The following is a 20,311-nucleotide window of genomic DNA, read 5'->3' on the forward strand; positions in this document are numbered from 1 at the left end:
ACTCTCATTAACCCCTTAGCTGCTGGGCCTTTTCCCCCCCAGTGCTGAGCCCTTTTTTGGCTATTTGGGGTAGTTCGCGCTTAGGGCTTCATAACTTTTTGTCCACATAAGCTAACCACGCCAAATTTGCGTCCTTTTTTTCCAACATCCTAGGGATTCTAATGGTACCCAGAGTTTGTGGTTTACCCTGGAGGAGACCAAGAAAATAGCCAAAATACAGTGAAAATTTAGTTTTTTCCAAAAATATGGGAAAAAAGGGCCGCCGAAGAAGGCTTGTGGTTTTTTCCCTGAAAATGCCATCAACAAAGGGTTTCTGGTGCTGAAATCACTATCTCCCCACCTTTCAGGAACGGGCAGACTTGAATCAGAAAACCACATTTTCCAACACAAATTTGGCATTTTACTGGGACATACCCCATTTTTACTATTTTTGGTGCTTTCAACCTCCTTCCAGTTAGTGACAGGAATGGGTGTGAAACCAATGCTGGATCCCGGAAAGCTAAACATTTCTGAAAACTAGACAAAATTCTGAATTCAGCAAGGGGTCATTTGTGTAGATCCTACAAGGTTTTCCTACAGAAAATAACAGCTGAAATAAAAAAATATTGAAATTGAGCTGAAAACAACAGCCATTTTTCTTTATGTTTTACTCTGTAACTTTTTCCTGCGATGTCAGATTTCTGAAAGCAATATACCGTTTTGTCTGCTGGACTCTTCTGGTTGCGGGGATATAAAGGGCTTATAGGTTCATCAAGAACCCTAGGTACCCAGAGCCAATAAATGAGGTGCACCCTGCAGTTGGTTTTCATTCTATACTGGGTATACAGCAATTCATTTGCTGAAATATGAGGAGTGAAAAAGAGGTATCAAGAAAACCATTGCATTTCCAAAATGGGATCAAGATAAGGTTTTGAGGAGCAGTGGTTATTTGCACATCTTTGAATTCCGAGGTGCCCATACTAGCATGTGAATTGCAGGGCATTTCTCAAATAGACGTCTTTTTTACACACTCTCTTATATTTGGAAGGAAAAAATGTAGAGAAAGATAAGGGGCAATAACACTTGTTTTGCTATTCTATGTTCCCCCAAGTCTCCCGAAAAAAATGATACCTCACTTGTGTGGGTAGGCCTAGCGCCCGCGACAGGAAATGCCCCAAAACACAACGTGGACACATCCCATTTTTTCACAAAATACAGAGCTGTTTTTTTGCAAAGTGCCTACCTGTGGATTATGGCCTCTAGCTCAGCCGGCACATAGGGAAACCTACCAAACCTGTACATTTTTGAAAACTAGAGACCTAGGGGAATCCAAGATGGGGTGACTCGCGGGGCTCTGACCAGGTTCTGTTACCCAGAATCCTTTGCAAACCTCAAAAAGTGGCTAAAAAAACAAGTTTTCCTCACATTTCGGTGACAGAAAGTTCTGGAATCTGAGAGGAGCCTCAAATTTCCTTCCACCCAGCGTCCCCCCAAGTCTCCCGATAAAAATGATACCTCACTTGTGTGGGTAGGCCTAGCGCCCGCGACAGGAAATGCCCCAAAACACAACGTGGACACATCACAGAAAACAGAGCTGTTTTTTGCAAAGTGCCTACCTGTAGATTTTGGCCTCTAGCTCAGCCGGCACCTAGGGAAACCTACCAAACCTGTACATTTTTGAAAACTAGAGACCTAGGGGAATCCAAGATGGGGTGACTCGCGGGGCTCTGACCAGGTTCTGTTACCCAGAATCCTTTGCAAACCTCAAAAAGTGGCTAAAAAAACAAGTTTTCCTCACATTTCGGTGACAGAAAGTTCCGGAATCGGAGAGGAGCCTCAAATTTCCTTCCACCCAGCGTCCCCCCAAGTCTTCCGATAAAAATGATACCTCACTTGTGTGGGTAGGCCTAGCGCCCGCAACAGGAAATGCCCCAAAACACAACGTGGACACATCACAGAAAACAGAGCTGTTTTTTGCAAAGTGCCTACCTGTAGATTTTGGCCTCTAGCTCAGCCGGCACCTAGGGAAACCTACCAAACCTGTACATTTTTGAAAACTAGAGACCTAGGGGAATCCAAGATGGGGTGACTCGCGGGGCTCTGACCAGGTTCTGTTACCCAGAATCCTTTGCAAACCTCAAAAAGTGGCTAAAAAAACAAGTTTTCCTCACATTTCGGTGACAGAAAGTTCTGGAATCGGAGAGGAGCCTCAAATTTCCTTCCACCCAGCGTCCCCCCAAGTCTCCCGATAAAAATGATACCTCACTTGTGTGGGTAGGCCTAGCGCCCGCGACAGGAAATGCCCCAAAACACAACGTGGACACATCACAGAAAACAGAGCTGTTTTTTGCAAAGTGCCTACCTGTATATTTTGGCCTCTAGCTCAGCCGGCACCTAGGGAAACCTACCAAACCTGTACATTTTTGAAAACTAGAGACCTAGGGGAATCCAAGATGGGGTGACTCGCGGGGCTCTGACCAGGTTCTGTTACCCAGAATCCTTTGCAAACCTCAAAAAGTGGCTAAAAAAACAAGTTTTCCTCACATTTCGGTGACAGAAAGTTCTGGAATCGGAGAGGAGCCTCAAATTTCCTTCCACCCAGCGTCCCCCCAAGTCTCCCGATAAAAATGATACCTCACTTGTGTGGGTAGGCCTAGCGCCCGCGACAGGAAATGCCCCAAAACACAACGTGGACACATCACAGAAAACAGAGCTGTTTTTTGCAAAGTGCCTACCTGTAGATTTTGGCCTCTAGCTCAGCCGGCACCTAGGGAAACCTACCAAACCTGTGCATTTCTGAAAACTAGAGACCTAGGGGAATCCAAGGAGGGGTGACTTGCGGGGCTCGGACCAGGTTCTGTTACCCAGAATCCTTTGCAAACCTCAAAAAGTGGCTAAAAAAACAAGTTTTCCTCACATTTCGGTGACAGAAAGTTCTGGAATCTGAGAGGAGCCACAAATTTCCTTCCACCCAGCGTTCCCCCAAGCCTCCCGATAAAAATGATACCTCACTTGTGTGGTTAGGCCTGGTGCCTGCGACAGGAATAGATCACACAACGGTCAATGTTGGTCCTTACGTGAGGCAGCTGTTGACCCTGGGGTGATCCATTCCTGACACAGACACTAGGTGTAGGCACTCAAGTGGGGTAGTGTTTTTATCAGGACAGGTGAGGAGTCACTGGGTGGTAGGAATATTGTGGATCCCAGCATATTCCTGTAGTTTGTGTGACAGAAATGCGAGAAAAATTTAGTTTTTTTTAAACATTTCAGCTTTGCAGGGTATTCTGGGTAAGAAAACTTTGGGGAAGCCACACAAGTCACACCTCTGTGGACTCCCCCGAATGTCTAGTTTCCAGAAATGTTTGGGTTTAGTGTGTTTCTCTATATGGCCGCCGAATCCAGGACCAAAAACACAGGTGCCTGCCTTACAAAACCAGTTTGTTTTGCTATGGATAATTTTGATGTCTCCACAATATGATTTGGGTGGTGGAATTTGGGGCTGAACTAAATTGGGGAGCTCCCAAGAGAGCACTCTCTCTCTGCTTGCCGCCGCATTCACCTGCTCTCTGGGTTGACCTAACCCACTATTACCCAGTTGCACAAACAGCTTGCGAAGGGACAGCAGGACTGTCCTCATCACCTCCCTCATAATGTACTGGAAGAGGAGTTATCGAATGGGACTCCTCTGACTGAAAAATCACTCCCAGAGTCTGCGCCATTGTCCTATCCCTCAGATGCTGTCTCAGTATCTGATGTCTCAGTCTCTGATCCTATGTCAGAGCGGTCCTCTATAACCCGAGTGTAGGCAGCAGTCATCCATCAAGATGCCATCTCTGCTATTGGCTAAACTGTTGCTCTAAAACACTAGCCTACGTAGACAGTCACAAAATCGATGGTGTGTGAGATACGTGCAATAGTAGAGGCCACCTTACCTGCGCTTCTTCCCTCAATCAGCACGTACTTTCAAGACACTCAAAAAACACCTTGTCACATACCATTCGTCACAGTCTTTAGCACCTCCTGCGCCCAGTCCAACAATCATTATTGGTGCTCCCACTCCCTCCTCCTCGGATTCCCTCATTACCACCCAGCAAAAGTGCCCTTCATCTCTCCATAGACTTTGCTAATGTACTCAGCTATTTACATAAAATACAGATTTGCTCTTTGCAGTAGGCATATAAACCTTCTGCGCTTCTTTATGGCACTAAAACTGCCACTAGACAAGTCGGACCCTTTTCCCCCCAGGGAAACCACACACATATTGACAAAAGTGATATATATATGACAGCCAATCACCTGAAACTCAACTCAAGCAAAACCGAAATAATCCTCTTTGGCCCACACAAAAACACCTGGGACCCCTCATGGTGGCCCACCACGCTAGGCCCTGCACCCACCCCCGCCAACCACGCACGCAACCTCAGCATCATCCTAGACTCCTCCCTCTCGATGACCCAACAAATCAACGCTCTCACCTCCTCATGCTTCAACACACTCCGTATACTGAAAAACATTCAAATGGATCCCCACAGAGACCAGAAAAACTGTCACTCACGCACACATCAGCAGCAGGCTTGATTACGGAAACGCCCTCTACGCCGGCACCACTCTAAAACTCAAGCGCAAACTACACGCATCTAGAACTCAGCAGCACGACTCATCCTCGACCTCCGCCGACACGAACACATCTCTCCACACCTCAAATCCCTCCACTGGCTCCCCATTGACAAAAGGATCATCTTCAAGATCCTCATCCTCGCACACAAATCACTCCACAACACAGGCCCTGCCTACCTCAACGAGAGTCACCTTCCACACCCCCACACGAAACGTCCGCTCAGCTGACCTCTCTCTCGCCTCTGTCCCCCGCATCAAACACACCACCACCGGGGGCAGATCCTTCTCCTACCTTGCACCCAAAACCTGGAACGCCCTCACAACCCACCTTCGCAAGACCCAAAACCTACTTCTTTTCAGGAAGGGCCTCAAAACCTGGCTTTTCGAACAGTGAACCTCCCAGCCCCTTTCCCTCCCCCCGCCCCCCCCCAAGCGCCTTGAGACCCTCACAGGTGAGTAGCACACTTTATAAATCTCTTTGGTATATATAGATCTACCTCTATATATATATATATCCATGTACATAGATATATCTATCTACATAGATATATAAATATAGATCTATATATAGATCTATTTTTTTTAGTTGTTGTATGGTTTCCTTGGGGGCCAAAATGGCCCCCAGGGAAACCCTACAACATCTAAAAAAAAAATTGCCCCCACAGGGGGTCACCCTGCCCACGGGCGACCCCCTGTCATTTTTTTTTTTTTTTTATTATTTAAAAAAAAAAAAAAAAAAAATCCCCTGGGGGGGGGGGGGGGGGGCGCAATCGCGCCCCCCCCCCCCCCCAGGGGGCACCTACCTTTTTTTTTTTTTTATTAATTATGCCCCCGGGGGGGGGGGGGCGGCCCGTTTTCCGAGGGGGCCGCCCCCCCAAAGTGAAATCCCTGGCGTCTAGTGGTGTTTCCTGGCCCCCGATCGCAGCTGTGCTGCGATCGGGGGCCAGGAAACACTTTGAGAAGGCCTCGTAAGAAAGGGGAGACTCTCCCCCTTTCTTACGAGGCCTTCTCAAACTGTTTCTGGCCCCCGATCGCAGCACAGCTGCGACCGGGGGGCCAGGAAACACTTTCAGGAAGGCCTCGTAAGAAAGGGGAGAGACACTCCCCTTTCTTACGAGGCCTTCCCGAACGTGAGAAAGGCGGCTGCTTCCTGCTTTGATGGGGAAAACACCTTTGCAACGTCAGCGCGCCGCGAGGCGCGCTGACGTCACAAAGGGGCGGGTGGGGGGGCGGGGGGAGACACGGAAGCTTCCGTGTCTCCCGGGGGGGGTTTAAAAAAAATAATAAATCCTCGGGTGCGACGCACCCGAGGATTTATTGATACCCTTCCTGGTGTCGGCCACTGGTCGTGACCCGCACCAGGGAGGGTGTGTGGGCGTCGGCCAGTGGCCGACGCCCGCACCTAACAGGTTAAACATGCCAAATGCAAAGTGGAACAATACACTGCAAAAGTGGAATCTTTAACAAAGAAATTGGAAAAGATCAAAGAAAATGAGGAAACTAAGGAACTATTGTCCAAGATACTGCAAGCAATGATGATGAAATTATGTAAAGAAAGTCCAGAAGATTTACTAGGGGTAAATTGGACTATGAGTATGGTAGGATGTATACCTTTGTGAAGAGGTTTGACAACCTGAGAATGAAAGACAAAATGGAAAAACACAAAGTGAATGAGAAACATAATATACCTCGGAGGCTGGATCAAGTGCGAATGAGAGTCCCTCTGAGAGAGTGGATTTTTTCAGGGAATTACACCTCCTGTGAATGGAAACACAACAGAGAGGAAGAGGCAAACAGAAAAACATTGATTAAGAGGTGTAGGACAAGGGAAAACAAGGTGAGGAAATAGTGTCTCTGCTGGGAAACAACATGACCCCACAGAAAAAACCATTGGTTCAGCATTCCATCTATTGTCAGTTCTTTTTTGTATTTGTCGCCCCAATTAGGAAGGGTATGCCCAGACGTGGGTCCTGTGTTCTCTGCGCCTCTGGATTCAAGCTAGCCTAGCTGATGAAGGGTAATACTCTGAAACCGGTCCTAGGATGCTTGTTTCTGGTCCATGGAGGACCTGACTTGGCAGTTCAAGCTGGACTGTTCCCATGAGGAACAGGATCAAGACTGATTTGCATATGGTGGGGTCCAAGCTGGGGTGGTGTGGTGAGCAAAAAAACGATGGATTAAACCCAAATCGTTGTGACTGGGGGTGAATGTATGCATTGTTCAGCATTCCGTCTATCATTTTTCTTATGCTAAAGTTACTTACTGACATGAGTTTCAAGTATAACTGTAAGTACAACTATAACTGTTGTATTTCTATGGTTTGTGTGTGTAAAAGGTTGTCCTAACTATAACATTCTTGTAACCTTTGTTTTTTCAGTGGATTTTGATGGTTTTTTTTTATTGTAAAGTAATAAATAATTACCATACGTTAATACAACCACTGCTGCACTTGTCCTTTTTGCACCTAAACCCATAACTCTACCCACCCTAAACCTTAAAATCACTATTACCTCCCTTTACCTCTTCCCACCCCTGAAGACTAAATTAACCCTTGCCTCCTTTCACTTCTACCCATGCTTACTGCTATTTTCCTCTACTACCCTAAACCTTTGTATACATTTTACTTCCCTTTATCTCAAACCAGTACTCAACCCCTAAAATCACCCTTACCTCCCTTTTCCACCCCAAACCATAAAATCACCCTCACCCTCCTTTACCTCTATCCAGCCCGTAACACTAAAATCACCCATACACCTTACCTTCCTTAAGACCCTTTACCTTTACCTGCACCTAAACCACTTTTTAAAAATAACATAAAAGGTTTGGTGTGTGGTACAGTACTGAGTGATAAAGGTACAAATGCTTGCTTTTGTGGTACTTACATGCATGGTAAGGACTGTGTTTTGAAGGTCCTGCGTCATAAAGGCTGTTTCCTCCTTTGCACACGTATCCTCTGTCTGTGTCAATCGAGAACACACGTGTAATGCTGAAGTTCAATACCAACTTTAGCCTTTCTAGGGATGTGCAGAGAGAGACAGATGTTCTCAGTGAGGCTGGACTGGTGTGAAGAAGGCTTTAACGTGGCTTCTTCATAATCGTCAGCACTTTTAGTTTAAATGAGGCGTACTACGGGATCTCAAATCTTCTCAGGTTAATTTGTTTAAGACAAAAATGTGTCATATCACATCCTTTGAACTCATCCGTTCATTAAGTGTAACACACCAATGCAAAATTGTAGGTGACATCCATGCTAGAGTGTGTTGTGTGTGTACTGTACGGTAATGCATTTGAACATCTTGCCGAAAACATGATTCCTGTATTAAGACCATGGAAAGCAATAAATCACATCGCTGTCAAACCCTGGAGTAAATAATGAAAACTGGCATTACCGCACATCGCCTTGCCAAGAGACTTATGGTGCTAGCTTTTTAACGGTGTTAACAAATGAGCTGATTATTAAATTGAAAGCATAAGGGGAACCATCTTTCCAGCACAGCATGTTTGGCAAGCCTAGAGTCTGAAAAAAGAGTTGGCACCTCGACCAGAATAACAGTGCTCAGAAGAATCAATTGTTATCATGGCATTTGGAAGGATAAACTCAAGACTTTCCTCTCTTCCTTGTTTACAGGATCATTATCTGCTGACAGTGGCTAATTTGAGGCCATCAATGCTGTACAGACTGGAAGTGCAAGTGCTGACAACAGGAGGAGAGGGGCCTGCTACAATAAAATCCTTCCGAACCCCAGACCTGCCACACAGTGAGTGTGTCTGTTGTGACACTTTGTCTAGTTAACGCCTATTGTGATGCTTACGCTTCTGAATATCACCTTTAATTGTCTTAATTGGTGAGCCTTTGTGCCACTTGTAACTCTCTTTCTTAAATCTCATTCCCTCTTCTCCCACTCTTTCTTGATTCCTTTCCCTCCCTTAACAGTATTTCTTAATTCCTCTTCCTTCTTCTAACACTGTGTTTCATGCCTCCCGTTTCCTCTTTAAACACTCTTTCTTGATTCTCAACACCACCTGTCTCTTCTCCAGTCTGGAGTTTGATCTGATCACTAATGTCAAAAGAGACTGCCTGTTTTTCCACCACTAATCACTTGCCATCTGCCTGCTGCTCCATCCTGCTCTCTCTTTTTCCCCTTTGTCTTTCTAATTATGTACTCTCTTGGTTGTCCTCACATTTGGCAAACTACTCCTAGCCTCTTTTCTGGGTGAAATATTGTTCCAATCATTTCTTCCTTCATGTGGGCTTCCCCAAGGCTCGACCGTTTCTCCTCTTCCTTTGTGCTAATATGCTCCTCCTTTTCCTTTTATCATGTCTTTGACTTCACTTTTCTTTTTATTCAAGGTACATTACACTGCATCTGCCACTTCTTCAAAGGCCCCCACATTCCACAGCACAATTTCTGACGCCTTTTTGGTTGTGATCTTTTTTTGAACCACCATTGATTATAGAATTCCTCACAACATACCAATATTAAAACTTGCAGAAATTGGCATCCCGTCACCCAACCTATCACCATCGTAGACTTTCCTCATGCTTCCTACTGGTAGCCATTCTTCCTTGGTAGGTCCCGCTACCAGAGCAGACTGCAATCCCAGTCTGATCTGTGGTTGAAAGAGACAGAGGCTAGTGGGTAGTGCAGGAGCATCGCCCGCAGTTCCCTATTGTGACAAGGTCTGCAAAGACATGAGAGACTGAGAGAAAAGGCAGGGGACAAAATCACCATCTCCCACACCTCTGAACACTGTTGGACCGACCACAAGTGCATCCACTTTACCTTCACAAATCACACCAACACCACCACACCCCCGTCCTCCCAGTAGACACTAGGGCAAAGTCACAGAAGCACAGCTCACCAATGCTCTCAACCACTGCCTCCCACTGGACGCAGAAGATGCAAATTAAGCAGCAAGCAAACTACATCTCTGGCTCTCAACTATGCAGACAGCATAAACCCCCCCCCCCTGAAACCAGCAGGGAATCAACAAAGCAAAACACTCAAGTGGTTTATGCCAGACCTACAGAAATCCAAGTGCACCTGCAGACGATTAGAACGTAAATGGAGGATCAGCAAATCCACTGAAGACCACACAGCCTACAAAAAAGCAGCCTTCACACACCACCGGAACAACAGAGATGCCAAAAAAGCCTCCTTTCAAGCTCACCTCAACACCAGCTCTCACAACAGCAAAGAGCTCTTCGCCATTGTCAAAGAGTTCACGAACCCCGGGGCAGATGCATCATCCATCCCTCCCTCCCAAGACCTCTGCAACAACCTTGCCACCTTCTTTCAGCGTAAGATCCAGGACATCCACAAAGGCTTCAGGAACCAAAGCCCACCAGCACCGCTAACCACCATGGACCTAGCACCTCTCCAGATACTGAACTCCTGGACCCCCATCACCATAGAAGACACCCAAAGACTGATGAACTCCATCCACTCGGGACCACCCTCGGATACATGCCCTCATCACATCCTCAGCCTGGCCGTTCCACCATAGCACCAGAGCTCTGCCGAACCAGCAACCTATCCTTTGAGACCACCACATTCTCCTCAGACTGGAAACATGCCGAAATCAGCCTACTACTCAAGAAACCCACTGCCGACCCTAGGGAGCTGAAGAATACAGACCCATCTCTCTGCTCCCTTTCCTACCCAAGGTAACGGAGAAAACCGTAAGCCAGCAACTCACTGAATTCCTCAAGACACACTATATCCTAGACCCATCCCAGTCCAGATTCAGAAGCAACCACAGCACCGAAACCACACTCTTAGCAGCCACCGATGACATACGCATCATACTGGACCGCAGAGGCACTGCCTCCTTCTCGCCCTCTTTGCCGCATTTGACACCGTCTCCCACTCCATCCACTGTGACAGACTGCACGTCGCCATCATCCGAGACAAAGCCCTGAACTGGATCAGGTCCTTCCTCACCAGAAGAACACAGAGGGTCAGACCCCATTCACATCAGAACCTAAAGAGACTTGCTGCGTAGTGCCCCAAGGATCCTCATTCAGGCCAACGCTTTTCAATGTCTATATGGACCAGCTTCCTAAGATCAACAAACAACACGATCTAAATATAGTCTCCTACACCGACAACACCCAACTGATCCTCTCCCTTTCAGAGGACTCTGCTCAAGCCAAAAGGAATTTCCACAACGGGATGAGAGCAATTGCTGTCTGGATAAATGCCAGCTGCCTCAAGCTCAACTCGGTCAAGACAGAGATTCTCTTGACTGGCTCCACCCCTTCTGCCTGGAACGACTCCTGGTGGCCCACCGCTCTGGGTAAGGCCCTAACCCCAACTGACCATGTGCGCAACCTGGGCATCATCCTGGACTCCTTTCTACAGATGACCCGCCAAATTAACGCTGTCTCCTCATTAAGCTTCCACACCCTCCGTCTCCTGCGGAAGATTTTCAAATGGATTCCCCCCGACATGAGGAAGACAGTCACCCATGCACTCATCACTGGCAAACTGGACTACAGCAATGCACTCTCTGCCGGCATCACCAAGAAACTTCAATCAAGACTACAAAGAGTCCAGAATGCAGCAGCCGGACTCATCCTGGAACACCCCCGACCTACACTGGCTCCCAGTCAACAAGCGCATCACATACAGACTCCTGATCCACACCTTCAAGGCACTTCACAACATAGGACCGGGATTCCACAGCCACAGCCGTCCCCAAGATCCAGAAAAGTACAGCAGGAGGAAGATCCTTCTCCTACCTAGCAGCCCGGACATGGAACACACTACCCCTCAAGCTCAGGCAGACCACATCACTGAAGCAGTTCAGGAAGGACCTCAAGACCTGGCTCTTCGACTGAGCAGCACGCCTACATTCAGAGCCTTGAAACCATATGGTTGATTAACCGCACTTTACAAATCCATGATTGATTGATTGAAGGCACCTATGATGATGACCCAGAAGAAAGGGTGGATCTGTCACTGCAGAGACCTGGCCTGAGAGCTCAGTTTTTCTTTGCTGTTGTGTAAGAGCAGTAAAAACAAAACGTATTTTCACTGATTCTGCTGTTATGTCTTAGCAGTGATTAATGAGGATTTTTTTTATCAGCTGTGCACAGTTTTCATACTCAACAAATAAAATGGAAGCTACAGTAACCTTGTACCTTCTGGCTCCGAGACAGATTTTGTTACACATTCTCCATTTAGACATAGTTCATGCATGTTTAGGTACTACACTTGCCATTGGACTCCGACATAACTGTGTCCACAGTAAAGACTCGCAGGAGCACCGCAACAGGCTCTCTAACCAGAGAGACCCATAATCCACTCACAATGCAAATGCTGTTTCAGGTACCTGGGGTACAGTGATGCTCCATCCAGTATGCAACAGGGGAACTGCCACCATATTTCAGAGCAAGGAGGCTGGCTCTGCATACAGTTGATTGTTGGATGTAGACATCATGGAGTGCTCCTCACAGAAATGAAAGCCTGCATGAGGAACTCCTGCCGGTGGTTTCACCCGATGGGTATAAAACATGTTGCAGTTCGTTACACTCATTTCTGAACTGATCAACCCGCGAATCACCACTAAACAGGTCAAGCACATTAAAGGTAGAAGCATGCAAGTGAAAATGCAGCAAAGGTCCATTTATTACACCCTAAACCAGTGGTTCCCAACCTTTTGACTTCTGTGGACCCCCACTTTATCATTACTGGAACCCAGGGACCCCCACTGAATCATTATTGGAATCTGGGGACCCCCCCATTAAGTTATTACTGAAAGCTGGGGACCTAATCAATTAATATTATTTAATTTTCTAAGCAGTCGCGGACACCCTGAGGAGGCTTTGCGGACCCCCAGGGGTCCCCAGACCACAGGTTGGGAACCACTGCTCTAAACTATTGCAAGGTCCTAAGCGCGAGACATGTGCCACCATCCATTTGTCCTACATTCATCACATTTTCATAGAACTAAGAAACCTATGTCACAGTTGCCTGGGAATTCTGAACCACGAATCTGTTTTTTTAAACAAACAATGGACCCTAATTACAAAATGAGTTAAGAATACATGTAGGGATTTATAACTCTGAACGTACCTTCACTTTTTTTCCAGTTCACAGATATTCCTATCAGTGGTGCTAGTGCTGCTGGAAAGCTGCACTTTCTGCTACACGTTTCTGTGCATTAACAACCACTCAAGGTTAGACTATGCAAACTGTGTGATTTTGCCTAAATGACATCTTATGTGTGGGAATATCAAGCAAAGTGCCCTTTGTTGGACCTGGTTTCATTTGTCTTTAGGATTTTATCTGCCGCCAGTCCTTGCTACTTTAATGGGCTAAACATTTCATGACGTCATCGGAGTGATAGCACTGTCCCCATCGCGTTACCTCTCTCTTCCCTCCTTTGCGACCATAATCAAGGTTTTGGCACTAAGTGAAGCAAAGGTATTTGAAGTTGCGCTTGTACTGACTTTTTGGCACAAGATATATTTTGTGGCGAAAAGCTGTTTGACACAAACATTTGGACCTCATTGCTTCATGTGAGCCCCCATTCAAACAAATAATACATTTCGGCCTTAAAGTACTATCTCACTTCACCCCTTTGCCACTGAGAGTTCTGAGTGTTTGCATAACCTGCGAGGTCTAATGATTGTTATGTGCTATTCCGCAATTCTTACAAGGTATAACTATCCAGTAAGTACTTTAGAATTGATTGATTACCGTGTTCGTTTTGGACAATGTTGTCTAAAACTTTAACCTCAGACCCGTGTAATAAAGTTTCACCAATTACATACTGCTTTATCAGATGCCAGAATGAAAATAAAGGCCACAAATGTGTTTGCTATTACGTCTATGAATTTTTCACTCGTCAATTACCTGCGATGCCTTCTCTTACACTCATGAATAGGTAGCATGATTTACTCTCACTCTCTACCCTTTCAGTTTACACAAACATGTGCCAAATTGAGATTCCAACCCGAGCACTAATCGCACACCCCTGGCTTTTTGTCTGCATGATTTTCACAAAGGCACAACCTTGTGCAAATTGTGCAGACAAACCACGCATAATCTGAGTTTGCACACCTTGTAACAGGGGAAATCATTAACACATTAATCCCCCTTCATCGCCCATAAGGTAGAAACGTGCATTAGTTATGGATCTGCTAAATGCCATACACTGTAGTGTTGGTATTGACCGAACGCCATACTCTGTGGTGTTGGTATACCATACCCTGTGGTGTTGGTATTTACCAAATGCAATACTCTGTGGTGTTGGTACTTACCGAATACCATACACTGTGGTGTTGATATTTACCGATTGCCATACTCTGTGGTGTTGTTATTTACCAAATGCTATAGTCTGTGTTGTTGGTATTTACCAAATGCCATTCACTATGGTGTTGATATTTATCGAATGCCATACACTGTGGTGTTGATATTTACTGATTGCCATACTCTGTGATGTTGGTATTTACCGAATGCCATACCCTGTGGTGTTGGTATTTACCGACTGCCATATACTGTGGTGTTGGTATTTACCGAATGCCATACACTGTGTTGTTGATATTTACCAAATGCCATACTCTGTGGTGTTGGTGTTTACCGAATGCAATACTCTGTGGTGTTGGTTTTTACGAAATGCAATACTCTGTGGTGTTGGTATTTACCGAATACCATACACTGTGGTGTTGATATTTACTGATTGCCATACTCTATGGTGTTGGTATTTACCGAATGCCATACCCTGTGGTGTTGGTATTTACCGACTGCCATATACTGTGGTGTTGGTATTTACCGAATGCCATACAATGTGGTGTTGATATTTACCAAATGCCATACTCTGTGGTGTTGGTATTTACCGAATACCATACACTGTGGTGTTGATATTTACTGATTGCCATACTCTATGGTGTTGGTATTTACCGAATGCCATACCCTGTGGTGTTGGTATTTACCGACTGCCATATACTGTGGTGTTGGTATTTACCGAATGCCATACAATGTGGTGTTGATATTTACCAAATGCCATACTCTGTGGTGTTGGTGTTTACCGAATGTCATACACTGTGGTGTTGGAATTTATCGAATGCCATACTCTGTATTTACCGAATGCCACATTCTGTGATGCTGGTATGTATCGAATGCCAAATACTGTGATGTTGGTATTTACCGAGTGCCCTTTTCGCACCTGAAATTGCGCAGCCCTTGAAATGAGGGCCATAGAGATCTCTTGACTAGTGACTAATCTTTATCTTTTTGTGCTGTTTTTGACAGGGCATCACCTAAAACATCATCATTCGCATCACTTCAAGCCATCCCCAGACAAATACTAGAGACTGTCAAATAACAGGATAGATTGGAGATGTCAGTAACCGGGCGCCCAGCAAGAAGATGGCACAAGTGTATGCGTATAGCAGCAATGCATCTTTCCCTCAATGGTAGTTTCTTTTCACATCTACATCTTTCTACATCTGATTTCTAGCTCATCGGAGTACCTATGTCGACATCAAGAACTGTTAACCCTCGCCCCAGAATGTTCTGGAGAGCACCATTCTATCAGTGACTCCTATCTCCAGTTCATTGAAGGTTGTGTCACATTCCAGCCCCTGGTGGGGCAGTGAAGATCACATGTATCTGCCTTTTTGCTTTCCTGCCATTTTGCGTAGCTGCATCAGCAGAGCACAACTTAAAGTGCTTCTTCAGCTCGTCAAAAAAGCAAATGCATTACGAAATGGAGTCCGCAGTTACAAATATTTGCATCTTACACATTTCTAGATTGTTTACGAGGAAATGGCACTACAGACAGCAATAATATTTTTTTATGTCAAGTAGCTGTTAATGGTAGCACATTTAGTGTCTGGGAGAATTTTTGGGATTGCTCTGAAAATGAATTTGCTTCTGCGCAATGAGGTACTGTCCTGAGGTCTACACTTGGATTCAAGCTGAGAGCGTTACGTTATGCTGTTAATGGGAGAAGTGTTTCTCTTGCATACAGTCATAAATATCATGGTCTCGAGGATCCCATGTGGCCAAGTAATGTTTTTTAACTGGTGTATTTTGATGGCAAAATCTGAATTTGTACATTGCAGTTGCATGGTGGGATATTTTCCAGTAAAGGAGTAGGTAGGATGTGTCTGAAATTATGAATCCAGAGGTTCCAGGTGGATTTGTAATAAACTGCAATGCGCTGGACTTAACGTTTAATATGCAGTAGATTGTTTTTGGGTCTCACTTTTGAAAACTTAGCAAAATGCCCATGATTTGTGAAAAAGAAAATTTGAAAATGAACTTCTTTGCAGCTAATATCCACCCCACTTAACTATGGTCCATTTAAGTGAGCCAGTTTGAAAAGGTGGCCATGAATTCCCACTTAGAATCTGAAATACGTTGAAAGTCAGTTCTTTGGTATGGTCGGTAGTAGCAGTTGATGCTTTATTCTCAAACAAGGACTACTCAAATCACCCTAAGTCAACCTTTAAAAAAAAACAACTTTTTGAAAATTGCATCCTACATTGAAATTGACATTTTCCAGTTTGAGAAAAGCATGCAGCAATGCGTAGTGAAACTGCTGTTATCAGACATATGGTGTTAATTAGTTTCGAATCCATGCTAATCTGGACCATGTCGACTTAGTACTATTGGCTGCTTAGTTGCACAGGCAATCAGGTGGATATCCCTAGTTGACTGCAACAGAACCTCATCATATAACCTGACAAGCATAGACCAGCTTGCATGTGAAGTGAGGCGTAGCAATGTAATGTCCATTAGAATCAGAATAACAATTGCAGATGCCAGGTGGTTCGTAACCATTTTACAATTTCTTTACAGATAACTAGAACACTGGAATGCCGAGAGCTCTATGGAAGACAATGGAGTGGCAAAAGGCCAATATTAGCTGGAATGGGCCTTCTGCTCCAAAACTACTATGCTTATTTTGTTGGTTTTCCCTATTTCAGTTAGCATATTATTTCCTGAATGGGTGAAATCTTCTAATACCAATATAGTCCTTCTGTCCTGTATCATGCCGTTCGTTATAGATCCTCTACCATGTTATAGGCATTTGCCTACACTCAGGCCTATAACTCAGACAGAGGGTCTTTAGCGACCTGTATAGTCTTCTGATGCGGACTATAATGTTCGGATGGAACTGAAATTCTTTTCCTGCAATACTACTTTCACCAGAGGAGCAGGATGCCATGCAAAGGCACTTCCGGTTATGTTTTTTCACACAAAAGTTACATTCTGGCTACAGTCTCATTCCATTAGCATGTTTTTTTTACTCTTTCCATTGTCTCATCATGCAAAGAATGTCTCAATCCGATAACAGAAATATTAAAATACTAAGATGGCAAGACATTGTGAGCCCATATTACATAAAAAGTTGTGGTTAATAGGAAAACAAACCAAATCAATTTTATAGCTTATTTTTTGATTGATTAATAAGGAGTCCTGTGAGCGGAATTTGTCCAAATTACCATGCTGTAGAAAGTGTTGTATTGGTGCAACACATGTCAAAAATGTGTGCCCATTATTTTAATTGCTTATATAAAAAGGAGCAAGGGAAATATTTCATGCCTCTTGCAGAAAGTTGATAGTCGGGATTAGGTTTGAGTCTAAATCAATTATTTCCTATTACAAATGCAGCAAACATTAGCAAAATAACTTTGCTGTAGACTTGCCCTAAATGTAAATTAATTACATAGAGTAGGCAGTATGCCTAAGGCTTCATTACGAGTGTTGCAGGCTTCAGACCGCCACACTCGCCGTGGCGGTGGGACTGCTGCACTCCTGGAGGTCCCACAGCCACATTATGACTTTGGTGGGCGGGACCCCCTAAAGACCGCCGTCAGCTGCAGGAACAAGGTTCCTGACGGTTAGACGATGGTCTGAGTTGTGGTCAGCCATGGCGGCGCTGAACTCAGCACTGATGTGCTGATTACAACTCAGCTTTTTGCCAGCCTTCCCATAGCAGTCAGCCCACCATGGAAAGGCTGGTGGAAAGCCAGTGCTGGGGGGGCGCAGAGAGTACCTGCACTGCCCATGCCCATGGAGGGAACATAGTAATACGACTGGAGGGACACCACCGGCATGTCGGTGGCGTCCTCCCCACGGCATTGGTGGTCCTGTGGTGGGACCACCATTGTCATAATGAAGCCTTTGATCTGTTTGCCCCATTCCATATTGTACACGCTGGAAAGTAGTACACAATGAATTTGCTCCATTTTTTCTGAAAGAAACAGTGTTGTTAGGAAGACGCAATTATTATTACTGTGCTTCAAAATTAACAGGCACACTTTGGCATTTACGATTGTGGTCTCTTATAAATACTGAATGTGTCAGTACATGCAGTGCTGGGAGCCTCTTGAGAAATATAAATTGATTTGCATGAACATAGGGAAATTATGTGATCCCTGTTTGGGCTGTTGCCTGTTCTAAACACAAGGCATGTACCGGCCAGTCTGAGCTCCTAGGAGCAGACAGGGATGTAGACCGAGCAAGGTGGTCTTCAATTTGTATTCTTGGAAGGGAGACAAGTATTTATCAACATCCTTCATGTGTAGCACATTCACGAGGCCCTGGACCTTGAGAAAGGCATAGGAGTGTCTCCTTTACATGCAAAGAGGCCATGCAGTCATGGAGCACTCACCCAAACTTTGTAATGAGGCAGCCCACAACTAGCATCTAACAGGGTCCTGGGGACCCCTACCAGTAATAGTGGAGTCCTCAAATTAACCAACCCCATCTTGTCCGTGAGATTCCTCCCTGAAAGGCTGGGAGGAACTTAAGCCCTCACTGAGAGTAGTAAGTTGGAACACTTCTATGTCAGGCTTAACTGTCTTCTGTGTAGCAGAGGCAAATGCATGTCTGCACTGCTGACTGGACACAATTCTTTTAATATTGGGCAGAACAGGACTCTGACCCTTGATGCAAAGTCTGACCAGCAATTATGTGCATAATACACTACTGTCTGTTCATAAAGTTCTGTCTGCCATCTCACCACTTTTAAAATAAAATGTTTTGCACATGGAAACCTGACGAAGATAATGGTACATAATATTACCGTAAAACGCTAACCTGCTGCTCCCAAAAGAATTCACCTTTACACAATATACTCTGCATGTACATTTCTGTGTGCACTGTGTAGTGTTTGCAGTTTTTACAGAGTCTGGAGAAGACCCTGGTTTACAAATTCTTGTTTACAAGTAAACTACAACAGTTGATAGCACTGGGAGGTGCTGTCCATTTATTCTATAGAAAACAATAAGGCAGAATATGATACAAATGTGATGTGTTTTGGTGTGAGTGCACTTAGTGCTTTAATCATTTCTTTAGTCACTTATCTTGGTGGAAATGTTAAGACATAAACCCGCATTCCTTATAGGAATATAGATCATGTTTCCATCTCTCACCTGTTTCTTAGTATTGTGGAAGGTATAACTTCCGCACTAGCAATAGTTTAAATTTGTCATTGAGATGAAAGAGTAGTCATTCAAAATGGTGGAAAGACTGACTGACCAGCATCATACACAACCTCTCTGAAAGTAGGAACCGAGGGGCAGGAAATTTCTATCTACCAAATGTCAGGCCTGCAGATGTAGTCTTCCATGCATCCTATGGGGCCATTTTATGGAAATTGTATTTGATCCTTCTGTATGTATCTGTAAAGGTAGTTGTGACATAGATTTATTTATTAATACCCTTCCAAACTTAGCACGTGCCGCCGTCCTCCTATACTTTTTTACTGCCACTGGCGGTTATTCAATTGCGAATTTCTTTTTACAATCTCATGCGGTGAAACGACTCATGGAGCAGATAGGGCGTTGCATGTACTTAACAGAAAAAAAAACACTTTATTTTATTAAAAAGTAAGCTGTACATGAATTCCTGCAGGTGTGGATTATTGTATAAGGTTTTGCATGCCAACATTCAGTGTTCTGTTCTAGGCATGAAAAGTAATACCCGTCTTCCCTCCTCCGACTCTGTTTGCAAAGCACAGGTTGCAAGTTTATTAACAGAGATCCGTATGTGAGATGCCTCTCCGACTGGCTTCATGGTGTTATAGTGTTGAGATGCAGAACTGACTCGCTCTTACCTGAACTGGCTGTAGAAATCACTTTCCTATAGCAGTCATTTAAAAAGTCAATATTTATTTATGTATGTAATACAGAAATGTTGGAATTTTTTGCGTGTTATGTCTGCCCTGTCTTGTAGAGAGAAGATAAAGGCTTCTTGTAAAAACATTTTGTAAAAAAAAAATGTAATTGTAAATAGTGTCTGATATGTTACTCATAATTTTCATGTTAGAATCTGTACATACTGTTTAAGTAATAAACTGTCCTTAAACATGAAACTGCAGTGATAATTTTGCCTTCAGAAAAAGCGTGTGTTGTCATGTTTCGTCCTTTTAGTCGTGTCCTTACCTTGCACTACTGCTGGCAAGCTTCATACCTTGGCTGTGACATCAAGTGTGAAATAAACGTTTGCTCGTTTTATTTAAACATCTTTGTAGGCTAAAGACCTCTTTGAGAGTTTGAAGGTAACAGAAAGTCCTTTGATTTCTGAAAGATGTGCTAAATCCTGTAACAGGATTCTTCTTTTTTTATAATGAGTGTTCTTTGTCAAAACTGTTCTCACAATCTGCTTTGTAATATAGACCTGTGGGACACAGGTAAGGCAACAAAGTCCAGTTTTCATTTCTCGAGGATGGTTATTTTACAGTGCATTTG

At 44.5% G+C, this 20,311-nt stretch overlaps 1 protein-coding gene across 1 annotated transcript in view; it reads left to right on the plus strand.

The window, feature by feature from the left end:
- The window catches only part of ANOS1 (anosmin 1), a 425,810-nt gene extending 405,875 nt beyond the window's left edge, over positions 1-19,935 (plus strand). Inside the window, exons 13-14 of the mRNA XM_069205001.1 lie at positions 8,225-8,354; positions 14,859-19,935. Of these exons, the coding sequence (XP_069061102.1) occupies positions 8,225-8,354; positions 14,859-14,917 (189 nt within the window). The 3' untranslated portion in view covers positions 14,918-19,935. The remainder of the gene's footprint in view (positions 1-8,224; positions 8,355-14,858) is intronic.
- Positions 19,936-20,311: the final 376 nt, after the last annotated feature.

This window comes from Pleurodeles waltl, chromosome 8, assembly GCF_031143425.1.
Source record: "Pleurodeles waltl isolate 20211129_DDA chromosome 8, aPleWal1.hap1.20221129, whole genome shotgun sequence".
NCBI lineage: Eukaryota > Metazoa > Chordata > Amphibia > Caudata > Salamandridae > Pleurodeles > Pleurodeles waltl.